This window comes from Serinus canaria, chromosome 1, assembly GCF_022539315.1.
Source record: "Serinus canaria isolate serCan28SL12 chromosome 1, serCan2020, whole genome shotgun sequence".
Lineage (NCBI taxonomy): Eukaryota > Metazoa > Chordata > Aves > Passeriformes > Fringillidae > Serinus > Serinus canaria.
The window spans coordinates 41,699,638-41,714,672 of NC_066313.1; the positions used below are offsets into that span (position 1 = coordinate 41,699,638).

A 15,035-nucleotide genomic window follows, 5' to 3' on the forward strand; every position below is an offset into this window, starting at 1 on the left:
ACGCTGTCTCCCCGCGGTTCGTTCACCAGTGAATTTCCTTCTCAACGCGGCTTCCCAGGCTGTCCACCCCTGCCCCGCCGGGCCCCCGAGCGGCAGCACCGCCAGCGCGAGGAAGGCGCCTGGCGCTGCGGAACCACAGAATCCGTTCGGTCGGAAAAGACCTCCGGGATCATCGAGTCCAACCCGTGACCCAGCACCACCGCGTCAACCAGACCGTGGCACTGAGTGCCACGCCCACTCTTTTTCTTAAGCACCTCCAGGGACGGTGACTGGGCCGCCTCCCTGGGCAGCCCGTGGCGATGTCTGATCACCCTTTCCCTGGAGGAATTCCGCCTCATCTCCAGCCTGACGGGGCTCCCCGCTGCGTTGGTCCCGCGCACGCGGCAGCAGCTCCCCTCGGGCACCGCACGCGCCAGCCCCTCTGACGCCGCCACCCGCCTTCCGCGCCAGCCAATGGCAGGGGCGGGTGTGGCCCCGCCCTGCGCCTCGGGGCCAATGGCAGAGGGGAGGGGGCGGGACGCCGCCGGCTATAGGCGGGGGCGGCGGCGGTGGTGAAGGTGACGGGGGCGCCAGCGGGAACATGGCGGCGGCAGCGGGGGCGATGCTATGCGGGCGGCGGCCGGCAGCGGGGCTGCTGCGGGTGAGGCGACCCCGGGCCCAGGTTTACCTTCTTCTTCCCTACGCAGCCTCGGCCCCGCCGCCGGGCCCGGAAAGGCTCGGCCAAGGTCACACCGCCCCTGCAGCGGGGCGGCTGCGCCCCCTCACCCTTGCGGGAACCCCCGGCCCGCGAGGCGGCCGAGGCGGGGAGGAGGGAGCGGCTCCCGGGCCAGGTGGGGGTGAAGGGCGGCCTCTTCCTCCCCTGCAGCGCCGGGCCCCGCACTAAGCCCGGCGGGACCTTTATCCGCGATCCTGAGCACGGCTTTTTCCACTGTAAGCGCTGCGAGTGCCGCGGCTGCCGAGCCCTGCCCGGTACCGCTGCAGCCGTAGGGGTGTCCCGGCCGGGCCGGGCCTGCACTCGGGTTGGATTCCTCTAATTAAGCAGTGTAAAGATTAAAATTTACACCTGCGGTGTTGTTTCTCAGCTGGGCAGTGGGATGCTGCTGCTTCCAAAGCCTGTGTGCCTGGCAGCGCTGCTGGCACTGTTGGGTGCAGGTGCTGGTACCGGCACGGCGGTGGGGAGCTCTGCTGGGGGGAAAAGGAGAGCAAGTGGATCAGATCCGAATTGCCATATGCTAAGCTGGAGGTGGCGTTTTACCAGATGTGGAAGTGGGTCCTTCCTTCCTGACTGAGCGTGAATACTCCTTGCAGATGCCAGTTGCACTTGGTAAACAGTTGTCAGGTTAGTCCAGTTTAAATTTCAGGCCTTGTGCAGTAAGAGTATTTATGGTAGTATAGGTATTTATTTTACTAGGCTTGGTTAGGCTTTGTTTTGGTTTTTTTTGACGCTTACCCCTGGAAGCACTGCTGTTAAATCCCTGTAAGGGACAGAATTCTTTTTCAGGGAGGAGTTTAATTTAAAACTTCCAGCTGGCTATTATAACTTGAGCTGGGGAGAAAACCAGACAAAAATCCCCAAACAAAATAAAAATCAAACAACTGACTCAGAACAGTAAAAAAAAAATAATCCTTTTGTTAGTTGAAGGCTGGTAAATGAAGAGGAGAAACAGGCTAATTTTTCATGTTGAGACACAACCAGAAAGCATTGTCTAGTTTATAAAAATGATGATGTTCTTCTGGTGGTCTTGTTGGTTTTCATTAGTAATTATTTAGCTCTAATTCAGTAATTGCAGAGAGAAGGCCAGAAGTTTCCAGTGTGCTGAAATGTTGTCTCAGGAAATGGCTAAAGAAAGTGGTTTAAGCCATTAATGGAAAGATCACTCTGTTAATATGAAACAATACCTACAGATATAATTTTGTATCTTTACACTGCTTAATTAGATGAAGCTACTGGCTGGTGAATTAGATTGCTCAGATAATCCCTTTTTCTTGGTTTTCTTTTATTATCCTATCTTGGTGTAATGTTCTGAATATGTTATCTTCATTTTTGTTCATAAAATACCAAGGGAGTGGAAGTTGTGGATGCAAACTCCCCTGTTTAGAAGCAGTGGAGTTAATGGTAGGAATGAATGAACAAAGTCCAGGGAAGCAGACAGAGGGACTAGTAAACCTTTTCAAGATAACAGCACTCACCCCTGGCTTAGATATATGCTTAGATATAGGTGTGCATAACAGACTTGGACAAAATGAATTTGGTGTTGTTTTTTAAGGAGTTCTGTTTATTTTTCAGAAAACATTTTATCACAGATGTTATGGTGAGACTGTACTAGACTCCACTTCTTTTCAAAGGCATGTTATGATTTTTTTTTCATATTTTTCCAGTGTTCCTTAGATATTAATTTTTGAAATAATGACTTCTATGGAAATGGGTACATTACAGAATGAAACATCATGGCATTGGCTTTCTTGGTGTGACATTCTGAGGACTTTCTTGTTTTCAGGCTCTGAAGTATACAAGCCGTGGCTATGCATCACAGCGTACTTTAAATGTAAGTATAAAGCATTGTCTGGCTAATAAACTCCTATTTTAGATTTCTTTGTTAATCACTGACATTTTAAAGAAAATCATCACAAAAAAACTGGCTTCAGGACGACGGTGTCACTTGCGCCCAAGCCACATTTACTGCAGAATCTGAAATAAGTCAGATTGCCATTTTTATTTTAGTTGGCTAAGTGTGGGACAAAATTAGAAGTGTGTCAGCTGATGTAAGCTTCATGTAGCTGTCAACCCAGAATGGGAAAATACAGCTGATCCCTATGAAATTATTTGTGTTATCCTGTAACTTGCTGTTACAACAAGAAAGATGGGGACAACTTTGTTACTGTCAATAAAGTCAATCATGGTGAAGGGGCTACAGTAATAGACAGCCCTTCATAGTTTTAAACAAGTATCATTTGTCTTTGTTTATTTTTCTCCTAGTGTTTTCTTTCTTTGCCTGTCTGTCTAAATAGAAAAACCCTCATGACCAGGCCCTGTAAAGCTTTGTGGTTAACTTTCACTGAAACCAATACAGCTGGAAGCAATCATTGCTGCTTCTTGACAGCTGTCAGGGGCAGCCAGAGGTCTGACATGTGCATATTTTTGGTGCCAGGTTCTCATGCTGCTCTCATAGGGTTATCAGGTGCACTTGTGGATGTAGCACTAAAGCTAAGAGGCAAAATAAGAGTAAATTGTCTTTACTACTAGCAGAGGGCTGCATGTCATACCATGGCTTAAACTGTTGCTTACATGTTCTGCTGGCACCTGGGCTTTTGAATTTATCCAGGGTCACCACTCTGGGTAACCTGTGCCAGAGTTCAGTTGCACTCCCAGTGGAGGAATGTTTCCTGATGTTCAGTGGGAACTCCTTTGTGTCAATTGCTGCCCACTGTGCACCACTGACCAGAGTTTGGCTCTACCTTCTTTGCACCCTTCCTTGCAGTGTTAATATTCATGGTGAGGTACTGCTGTTGAAGTTCTCTGTGGCAGTACAGCCCTCTGGTGTATCAGCCACTCCTCCCAGTTTGGTTTCATCAGCAAACCTGCTGAGGGTGCACTGCACCATCATCTAGTTCATTAATGAAGGTGTTACACAGGACTGGACCCAGTACTGATCACTGGTAACTGGCCTCCAACCAGACTTTTTACCTCTATCACCACCCCCAGCCTGGCCATTCAGCCCTTTTCTGTCCCCCTCACTGTCTGCTTGTCTAGCCCATAGTTCATTAGCTTCTGTGTGAGGATTTTATGGGAGACAGTGGTGAAAGCCTCACTGTAGTCCAGGTAGACAATGTCTGCTCTCCCCTCCTCTACCAGACCAGTCACTTCACTGTAGAAGGCTGGTGGTTTGTCTGAGCCTGGCTTCCCCTTGGTGAATCCATGCTGATGCCTCCTGATGATTTTCTTGTTCATGTAAATGTTTTTTTAGGATTAGTCCACCTTTCCAGGGATTAAGATGGGTCTCACTGACCTGTAGTTCCCTGGGTCCTCTTTCTTACCCTTCTTGAGGATTGGAGTAATGCTTGGCTTTCCTCCAGTCCTTGGGCACCACACATAATTGCCACGACCATTCCAGCATTATTGAAAGTGACCTTAAAAAGTCACCTGCCGGCTCCCACAGAACTCATGGGTCTATCTGGTCAAGGCCCATGGATTTAATCTATGTCCAGTTTGCCTTGACTTGTTCCTCTTCCACCAAGGGTGCATCTTCCTGGATTCACCCTTCCCCCAGTCTCTGGGGCTTAGGATTCCTGAAGGCTGCTCTTAGCGCTGGAAGACTGAGGAAAAGAAGGCATTCAGTACCTCAGCCTTGTCCTTTGTCACCAAGGAGGCCCATATTTTCCTAGCTTCTTAGGTGCTCATGGAAGCCCTTCCTTCCTTTGCTTTTATCATTCCTTGCCAGATTCAATTCTTTGCTTTCATGACCTCATCCCTGCTTGCTCAGACTGTGTGCCAGATTCTCAGTCCCTATTCCCATCACTTGTGTGATTCATTTTTGTGTGTGAGTTTTGGTATCCATCCTGGCATTTTTACCCACCTTACTGCTTGTTGGAATGGATTGCTCTGGACCTCAGAGGGGGTTGTCTTTGAACATCAGCCAGCTTTCTTGGATCCCCCTTTGCTCCAGGATGTTCAAGATTCTTGCAAACATCATCAATGCCAAGGCTGAGCTCAGTGGACTCCACTTGTTCTGTCCCATAAAGCATAAGGCCTCTCCTCTTCCCCCTTGCCTTGTCTTCTTGACCTGTCCTTCCTGGAGAGCCCTTTTCCCTGCATGGCAGCACTCCAGCCATGTGAGCCATCTCACCACAGCTCCATGATCCCAAGGTTGTAGTGCTGCAGCTGCACACCAATCTCCTTATGTTTACTCTCCATGCTGCATGCATTACTACAGATTTTAATGCTCTGAAACACTTGCAGGATGAAAGAGAAGCTGTGACATCAATAAAATAATAAAAAGTAGATACATTTAAAAAATACTGCTATATGTGTGCAGTTGTGAGAGAGATGGTGACTTTTACTCTGTCCTTATGTACTTAGGAGGTGGTGATAGCAAGTGCTGTAAGGACACCTATTGGATCTTTCCAAGGATCTCTTTCCTCACTGCCAGCCACTAAACTTGGTTCCATTGCAATTAAGGGAGCAATTGGCAGAGCAGGTATGTATACACATTTTTTTTTCCTGTGACAAAGAAAACCTTAAGTGGCTCAGTGTCTTTTCAATGGCTTGGTAATGAAAAAAACCTGCAATGTCCTGGATTTTTTGCTCCTGTGGCATTTTTAAGTCTCTCCATAAAAGCCAGTAAAGTTAACTGTCAGGCTTTGGTTCAATCTGAATTAAGTGCTGCTTCTAGGAGCAGAATGTAGCCTAGGGGTATCTGTGCTAGTCCAAATGTGATTGAGCATTTTATTTGGTTTGTTGGGATGGGTTCTTAAGACGTGTAAGCTGATGCAAAGGCTGCTTCCTGTTGAGACCCGTGGCCTTTCCTTTCCCTGCCCAGTTTTTATATGGGTGCATGTATTTGAAGGACAGCCTTGTCAGCCTTTCAATGCATTCAATCTAGCAAAAAAGTTTTTTTAGGGAAGAGGAAGGTTAATACTACAAGAACTTAGACACCAGGGCTTTTGCAAGAGATGCAACAGGAGAGCAGACCTCTTCTCTGTGGTGGCAGCTTGCTGTGGCCTTGGCTTGCCCTTGCTAAACAAACAGAACTATCTTTAGACATAATTCCAGCACAAAAAACAAGTTTTGTGCATATAACTATCCATGAAAATTGAACTCAGGTGATTAGTGAGACTTGGAAATGTGGACTTCGGTGAAATAACTGCAGCTTGTTCTGTAGGTTGACAGGGGGGATCTTCTGAGGGGATCACCAGTTCACCATACTCCATGAATATGAGGGTAGAGGTCTGGAATGCACCCACAGGAGCCTGGGTTCTGTTAGCACGTGGACTGGATGTGGCAAGTTTCATTAGTCTTTGATAGAAAACTTCAATGGGAACCTTTGTCAAAAAGATCCTGAATCAAAACAACTTTGTTTTGTAGGAATCCCTGCAGAAGAAGTGAAAGAGGCCTATATGGGCAATGTCCTGCAGGCTGGACAAGGACAAGCTCCAGCCAGACAAGCAGTTTTGGGTGCAGGTATTCCTTCTCTTGACACTGGGGTTAAAAGTTTTCTGTCTTTATGTAGCTGGAATCTATTGGGCTGTGAGTTAAAGCAGAATGGTGGGCAGCCCTTTGTCAGGACAGTCCGTGGAGGCTTTTTTGCCCTGTGATGGGTGAAGGGTGCACATTGCACTCATGCAAGTGCGATGTTATTTTTATTGCCTACAGTGTTTGCAGAACTGGAGACCAGGCTGGTAATTCCACAATACTTTACATTAATGATGGATGCTGCTCTGTGTCTTTATTATAAGATCTTTATAATAAAGATAATAAGAATAATGATGCACTTATGTGTATCTTTATAATGATACACATAAGTGTATAATTATTCTTAATTCTTACTGCATAAAGAGTCAGTGAGTTTCTTTCAGCTCATGAGTATGGACATCTCATCTTTCTGTGGAGTCTGGAGCTGACACTGGAAAGACTCACTGTATATTCACTGTAACATGAAAGTTACTGGGGTGCAGAAATTATTTTCTTCTCCCTTCTTCTGTGGGAGTGCCTTAGCATGTTTCTAGGCAAGCCCATAGGTCAGGGAGGAACTATGTACTTTCTTGGATCTGTTGTACGTTTTTGATTAGGCAAAGTGATAAATATGGCTCTTTTCATTCACAGAATTATATAGTGCCTTGAGTTGGAAGGGACCTTAAAGATCTCATTCCAACCCCGCTGCTGTGGGCAAGGACATCTTCCATTAGACCAGGGTGCTCAGAGCCTTGCCCAGCCTTGCCTGGGGTTACTAAATTCTGCAGCTTATTTATGCTTTTTCAGCCTTGGATGCTTCTTAGAGGCAGGGATCAGGGTTTTGGGAACAGGACCAGTTCTGGAGTCCCTTCCTTGATCTTCCATTTCCTTGCCTTTCCCCTTATCACAAGTCAGTTGTTGGAAGGGGAGAAACAACAGGGGTTTCCAAGAAGGATGGTAAGTGTGGATAAGTGTAGATAAATTGCCTTGGCAGGCTAAACAGTGCAAGCTGGACATCCTGGGCTTAGATAAAAATTGGTGCTCTATGAAATACTGCTGAAACACCAATAAAATACTGAAAGTCTACCCTCCAAATAACAGCTGTACAAACTTCTTTGACTCAGGTCTGCCGATCGCCACTCCTTGCACAACTGTCAATAAAGTCTGTGCTTCAGGAATGAAAGCAATCATGATGGCAGCACAAAGCCTGATGTGTGGGAGTCAGGTATGTGGATTTTGTGCTGTTCTATGGAAAAAAACCACACAGTTAATGTTGTAGATCCTGTCTTACCAATGGCTGTGCCCTTTGATTTGGGATTGTGTTTTGGCTTGGGATAATAAAGCTAATTAGCAAGGGCTTGTTTTGTTTTATTTATGCAACCCCAATTTTATAGTTGTTTAAGTATGTTTGAGTTCAAAACAGAAAATAAAGTAAATACTGTAGTTGGAAAATTCAGATGTGTTTTTAGAGCTGAAGAAACAAGGTGAATTGTTTAGGGGATATTTATCTCATCTTTCTACTGCTCTACCCCCACCCCACCTACTGGTCTGGCCCCCAAAATATAATTAAGGGAATTTTTAAACTTCCAGTTTTGAAAAGGTGAAGAAATTTTTATGTACTTAAATTTTGGTGAGTTGACTTTCAGACACTTAACATTTAAATGAATTAAATATACATGTTCGAGCAATGTTGTTTCCAAGTACACTAAAGATCTTTCAGGCTTATTTATTGTTTTAGAAGAAGCAGAATTTATTGTTGGTGAATAAGCTTTTTCATTACAGAGCTTGATGAAGGAGAATTGCTCATCTCTTTTAACTTTCTTACAAGATTTTCTATACAATGGGAAAAAAATTCTGTCACTTGATGGGAGAATAGGAGAATACATCATTTTCAGTAAGCCATTAAATGCTGTGCAGCAAAGAATGTGGGAGAAGTGTGAATGTGAAGAAAGACATTTCAGTTTTGTTTTTAATTCCACACCCAAAGCATTTTGGCAGCATCTTTGGTTCTCTGAAGTGAAAGTATAATCAGTTCAATTATATATATTTTTTGCTTTAAAAGTAAGTGGCTCATAAGTGGAGAATACTTTTGTGTGTGTGTGTTTAGAACAAAAGTAAAGTGTTTAAATTTTGATGTCCCTTCTGTGGAAATCACAGTGTAACTGGAGTTAAGCAGCTGCTTTACTGCTTTGCCTTGCCCTGCAGAAAACAGCACTTTGTCTGGGGCCTGCTGAAGTTGATGGAAATCTTGTCACCGGACTTTGAACCAGGCCCAGCATGTCTTTGTAAACAGCTACATTTGGATTTAGTCATTTCTATCCAATGACTTAATGAGAGTGGTTGTGCCTTTGCTTGGTTTGACAGATGTAGGCCATGAGCTCTGAATAGAACTGGAATTTTCAGCTCAATTAATCATACAAGCTGTGCTGCCAGTCTCAGCAAAATCAGAGACTCAGCCAGTTATTAGTCTCTTAGAGCTATTAATTATGGGGGGATTGGTATTGGTTTGTTTTTCCTGGCTGTGGGCTGTGAGGTATCTGTGGTATGACAGTCAGTGATGGTTCCCAGTGACTTGAGTCAGTGTACACCATTGTATAAACAATTGTATTGGCTCTCTCTCCAGGTCTTTCACTTAATGGAATTTAAATGCCAGGGATTCTTTTTCCTCTAGTCTGCTGCTGCTTCCATATCGCCACTGCCTTTCCAGTCTATCTGTCTTTTCAATAGTTTAGTCTCCAGCCTTCTTTTTCTTCTATATTACTTCATGTCATGTTTCTGACAGGGTGGATTACCTATCTTCAGTTGTTCCTGTTTGCTTTTTAAATGCTTAAAAGGTGTTCTTTTTATCTCCTTCTCTAAGACTTTCAGAAACATGAAGTGCCCATGCTTAAGCTTTTACTAATACTGTTCCTACAAGAAGTCATGGAGAACACACTGCATGAGTATTAATTTAATCTTGTTTGCTTTGGGCAGGATGTCATGGTAGCTGGTGGAATGGAGAGCATGTCCAATGTTCCCTACACGATGAGCAGAGGGGCAACACCTTATGGAGGAGTAAAGCTGGAAGACCTGATAGTAAAAGATGGGCTGACAGATGCTTACAACCATATCCATATGGTAAATATTCCTGCAGAGTGCTCAGGTATCAACCATGGATAGACCTGATGCAGATCTGGAAAGCTTGCTTGTAGTTGTTACGAAACTGCTTCATCCAGCAAACCTGGAAATGAGGAGGAAGAAGTCTTCCATATCCAGCTGTAATGGAGGGACTGGACAGAAGACCAAATAGCTCAGCAGTTTGTGTGTTAGTCATTACCTGTCTCTGCAGTCTGAATTGCCTAAAGCAAGGATTAAGAGAAAAATTAGTTTTGCTACTGATGGGTTGCTGTTGCTCCATCTGAGGGAGGGAGCAATCAAGTTACTTGGTGTCTGTGAGGATATCTGCTCTGAAGGATCCAGCAGGCTCATGTTTTTCCCTCCCCCACAGTACATATCTCATATCTTCTGTGGGTAGGTTTGAGTCAGCTGGTGTGCTTACTCATCAGCAGGGTAACTTAAATTGGACAAACAAGGGCAAACTTAGGATGGGTTTGGAAAACAACTGATACGAAGACAGTCAAGAACAGTCACCAGGGAAGAAAAGTTTTAAAAGAGAATGGCTACTTTCAGCTTATGAATATTTCTGACCTTTACCCAGTGGTAATTCACAGCTGTAGGGCATTATTGATTGATCAGTTGGTGTTCCTGCTGGGATACAGGAAAATGTCATGAAGAATATTTACTTTGATCCATAGATTTGGTACAGACTTCACTCGTGTATGATTTATTCTTTTTGTACTCTAGTGTGCTTAGGCTATGTGGGAATGTTGAAACTCATTCCCACATTTTAGCTAGAATGGATTTTGAATGGGAGGATTTTATAGGAATCTTAAGGGTGGCTTTGATAGTTCCCTCATGTGAGGAAAATTCTGGCAGTTGGTTATAACACACCAAGGTTGAATAGATTGGGACAGTGTGTTGGAACCTTTTGTCTGTCATATAGCAGATGTAGATTGTTTAGAAAGCCTTGACAGTCTGTGTGAGAACATACAAGTCCATAGGATGGCTTTGGGAACTTACTCTTGTCTGTGTTTTGGCCAAGTTGCTGGTGCTTTGAGGTTTGAAGACTTCATTCATTACATAGATTTCATTCATTACATAGAAGTGAACTTGCTTATTTGAAGAACTGGAGGGACACAATACTAAAGGGTTTTGTGTTGTTTCATTGAGTTTTCTAATGAAATGAGAGGTGGAACAAAACCTCTTCAAGGGCAAATCTTTCCAGTTGACTAAATGATTTTTTTTTTTAATTTTGTCACTGGATATTTAGACAGTGATGGTAATGAATTGTGAGTATATAATTATAATAATTATTTGCCTATATAAAAAATGATGTGGTTGTTTCATACTACTTATTTCATTCCAGTTATTAGAAAAAAGGCATGCATATTTTTATTTCTACAGTTTTAGAGATTCTGAGTTTTAAAGTTTTTTAGAGATTCTGAAGGTCCTGTGTGTTGACCTCTTCTTGTAATCTTTGGAATAGGCAGAGTGGAGTGAAAACACTAGGAAAATGATGTGAACATGTGGTTCTGTGGCTGAACAATGATCTTCAGTCTCTGAAGATGTCAGTCCTAAGCACTTTAAACTTACTTTTATGTGCATTTAATTTCGGAAAAAAAAAAGTCTTATAAGGAAAGTTCCTTTATGGTTTTGATAATCTGGATCCAGAAAACATTTGCTAAATCTGACAATTATATTTCAAAACCACAAGTTTCTATTTGTTCATGACTGTGTAAATCAGAAATGGACACCAAATATTAGTCACATTCAGTTCTGGAAATCTGCTGGTTGAGTTTTTTTCAGTTGTAGTTGAGTTTTGCATCTTCAGGAACACCAAACCTAACAGGCCTGTTTTTCTCCAAGGGCAACTGTGCTGAGAACACTGCCAAGAAGTTCACTATTTCCAGAGAGGAGCAAGACACTTATGCCATAGGCTCTTACACCAAGAGCAAAACAGCCTGGGACTCAGGAGTACTGAAAAATGAAATAGTTCCTGTCACTATTTCAAAAAAAGGTATTGTGGAAAGGTGTGATGAGATGAATTTTGTTTCTTGTAGAAAGCTGTAGTGTTGTCTGTGTTCAGTGAAAATTTTATTGTTTAAACATGTGAATTTCAGGAACGCTATTTGGATCACCTAAGAATTTTCAGTTAGGCAGACTTTCTGGTCAACAGCAGTCAGTGAGTCATCTGGTTTTTTGTTTTCAATTTTTCTTTAATGTTGCACACTGTATCTTTTTTCTTTTTTTTGGTCTAAGTGAAGGTTAGCTATTGAATTGAGTCATGGCTTAAGGACATCTATTTGTATCTATTTGTTTTAATTTACATAAAAGATAGGCTCTTTGTTCTTTTTGTTCAGCCACTGGGAAGTATAAATGGATTTGCTGTAAATAAATTTGATTAAGGAATAACTATTTTTTTTTTCAGTTTATGTAAGCACATTTTTTGATGTGCATTTTACATGCATTTGCACTTTTTTACTGAAAAAGAGTTATTTATATAAGGCAGTATTTATTCAACTGTTCTACAAAATACTAAACCAAATCTGAATTTCAGGGAAGCCAGATACAGAAGTGAAAGAAGATGAAGAATACAAACGTGTTGATTTCAGTAAAGTTCCAAAGCTGAAAGCTGTTTTCCAAAAAGAAAATGGTAAATATTGTTAACAGACCTGCTCTAATTTTCTGCCGAGTGCGGGGATGCTTTGTCAGGGTGGAGAGTACTGTTCACAAGAGCATGAATGCTCTTGTGAACAGCCCCTTTGTTTTTAAATGTCTGCTGAGATAAAGAAACATGCTGCACAACAGCATGAACTGGCTTGGATTAAAAGATGGTCCAAGACACTTAAACCAGTGAATACTTCTGTTTGGGACATTTACCTCAAAAAGAGTGACAGGTGGGTTTCAGTTTCAGTGTTGGCTTTGGTCTCTGCCTAGTGTAAACTCCTGTTGCTGTGCAGCTGGAGTGGCTTTACAGAGTTGCCATTGCTTCCCAAATCTGTAACTGATAAACCTTCCTGGCTAAGTCAAAACTGCCCCTCGTTCACAATCCCTCCTGATCTGGAATTCTATGACAATGCTAGCAGAGCAGTGCAGATACCATGGAAGGCATAATCTAAACTGGCACCGGCATAAGGATACAAGTATCTGTGGCTGCATTTGTTTCATCAAACAGATATCAAAAACCAATTCATTTTTAGTTAATCATTTGTCACCAAATGATTGAGACTTCATGTTCAATGAACTCAGGGAGAAAGTATCCTTAACAGGATATATGTGAGCTGTTTTGCGTAACGCTTTCACCTTTGCCTAAGGAATGTTTTACCTTCTCTAGGAACAGTTACAGCTGCTAATGCCAGTACTCTGAATGATGGAGCAGCTGCTTTGGTGCTGATGACTACAGAGGCAGCCAAGAGATTGAAAGTCAAACCTTTGGCACGGATAGTAGGTATGATCTTCCTTACCTCTAGGAAAGTCCTGGAAAATACTCCCATAGTGTGCTCTCAGTCTGGGAGTCCTGTTACCTGACATTATGGCTGCATCTTCCCAGTACAGTCCTTGAAATTTAAAATGTTACACCAGCAGGACTTTTGACCATAAACAGAATTTTCTATATATAATAATAAAAATCGGAAAATATTATTTTGTGGCTTACTTAGGGCACTGCATTTTAAATGCAGCTATTTAATAGACCATGGTATTCAGAATTTCTCTATCTTGGCAGTGTTTGCTGCTTGCAAAGAAAATAATGTATGATAAAAACACAAGGTCTTCAAACACTTTTTCTTTTTTCAGCTTTTGCAGATGCTGCTGTTGATCCTGTTGACTTTCCAATTGCACCTGCATATGCTGTTCCTAAGGTAAGAATAAAACTGGGTGGCTTTTGGATAAAAACAAGCTTCCCTAGCATTCCACTGTTGGTTCATCCCCTCTCAGTGGGTCGTCTTGAATTAGGATTGAAATTTTAATGATGTCATAAATACAAAGAATAGATGTTTTACAGAGGACCAAGGCTGCACTGCAGATCTTCAGAGTTAACAAATTTCTCACACCTATTTTGAAAGAGAGTATTGTTCTATGCTGCTTTTAGCAACTTGTGACACGTTTACACCTTTGAAGTTTTGCAGCTTGTATGGCCAAAAGGCAAAATAAGTATGATTACACATGGGTAGACTTGTTCTAAAAGGAACTGAAGAGAAGTGTATGGTGTGAGGCAGTACTGGAGGAGTCATTTTAAATGGACTTACTGCAGCAGTAGTCTTAGTGTTGTGTGATGGAAATGCATCCTTGGCATGGGCTGCTCTCCATTCCTTCTGTGGTGAAAACTCAAGTTTGTGGTTCAGTCCCTCAGTTTTGCTTTTTCCCATCTGACAAAGAGGTTCCTAAATATGAATTTGTGAATCAGATTATGGAGAGCCTGAGTCACTGACTTCAAAACAGACCTATTATTTCTTTAATTAGTTTCCTATTTTTTTCATAGTAGTAATTATTTTGTATTATTTCTAGATTCTAAGTGAGACAGGCCTGAAAAAAGAAGACATTGCAATGTGGGAAATTAATGAAGCATTCAGTGTTGTGGTGCTGGCCAATATTAAAATGCTGGGCATTGATCCACAAAAAGTTAATATTAATGGAGGAGCTGTCTCTCTTGGACATCCAATAGGGTAAGCAAAATAAGCTCTGGGTTTTCTCTGCACAGAGGCTTGGTCTTCTAGGTAAACGAGTTTTAAGCAAATAAGAGTATGTTTGAATTTAATCCTTATTATTGATTTGGTTGTGGGAGATCTGTTGCCTCCTTTGAAAGAGCTTTCCTACATGTAGAGGAACTCTGTAATATAAAGGCTGACACAGAGGTGATTTCTTTTTCCCAAAGAAACTTTAGCTATACATACACAAACAAAAATGCCATGTTTAAGAATATTTGTGTTTATTCCTCTCTAGCTCCAGTACTTAATCTGTACTGCACAGAACTGCAAACAAAAGGATTGTTTCAGTTTTTTTGTTGGTACTGTATTCTGCCAACGCCCTCATGTAGGTCAAATTAAGAATTTCCTTTAAACTAAGCTGTGTTCGTTTGTTTTTCTGATATCTAGAATGTCTGGAGCAAGAATTGTCGTTCACATGGCGCATGCTTTGAAACCAGGACAATATGGTCTTGCAGGAATCTGCAATGGAGGAGGAGGTGCTTCTGCAATACTGATACAGAAGCTGTAGCCCAAGCAGCATCAGAAACACAGCCTTAAAAGCTCTCTGATCAAAACTGAGTGGTAGCTGTTACATCTTATTTATCAATCAGTGGATGAATTCTGTAACTGGTATTCTAAAATTTCCTAAAGCATCAATGATTACTGATCCAGACAACTGGCCTTTCATTGCTTTATCAGTTCATGTTTTTATACAGTGCAAGTAAGCAATGTCAAATTTTAATTTTGGCTTGACTTCTGACAATAAAGAATGTTAACTATAGCTCCCTCTGTCACTGACATATCATTTCTTTAAGGCCCTTGAAAAGGAATTCTCCTGGTACCCCACAGAGTGCTGCTACTGGAAACGGCTGTTTTCTCCTAAAAATGATTTGCAGTACAAGAGCAGCTTGGTACTGATGATACCTTTTTCTTATGAAAGTGAATGGATAATTCACATCTTCATTAGAATCAGAGAGCCTGAGCTGAAACATTATGGTGGGTAGCGGATGGCAAGAGTTACCTTCAGTTTCAAACAGCAAATTAATTTTAAGTGTCACCATCACTGTTAAGCATTTTATGCT

The 15,035-nt window shown here is 42.3% G+C and overlaps 1 protein-coding gene across 2 annotated transcripts; it reads left to right on the forward strand.

Annotated features, from left to right (window-relative positions):
* Positions 1 to 528: 528 nt before the first annotated feature.
* Positions 529 to 14,734, forward strand: ACAT1 (acetyl-CoA acetyltransferase 1). 2 transcript variants are annotated; one of them, XM_009102799.4, is made up of 12 exons: positions 529 to 640; positions 2,499 to 2,546; positions 5,078 to 5,195; positions 6,083 to 6,178; positions 7,294 to 7,394; positions 9,143 to 9,286; positions 11,135 to 11,285; positions 11,826 to 11,921; positions 12,603 to 12,716; positions 13,064 to 13,128; positions 13,775 to 13,932; positions 14,362 to 14,734. In XM_009102799.4, the coding sequence occupies exons 1-12, from the start codon at positions 581 to 583 to the stop codon at positions 14,480 to 14,482; spliced, it is 1,272 nt and encodes a 423-aa protein (XP_009101047.1). In that variant the 5' UTR covers positions 529 to 580; the 3' UTR covers positions 14,483 to 14,734. The 2 variants fall into 2 exon arrangements, with proteins under 2 accessions (XP_009101047.1, XP_018764006.1); XM_018908461.3 differs by having other exon boundaries at positions 554 to 661.
* The last annotated feature ends 301 nt before the right edge of the window (positions 14,735 to 15,035 follow it).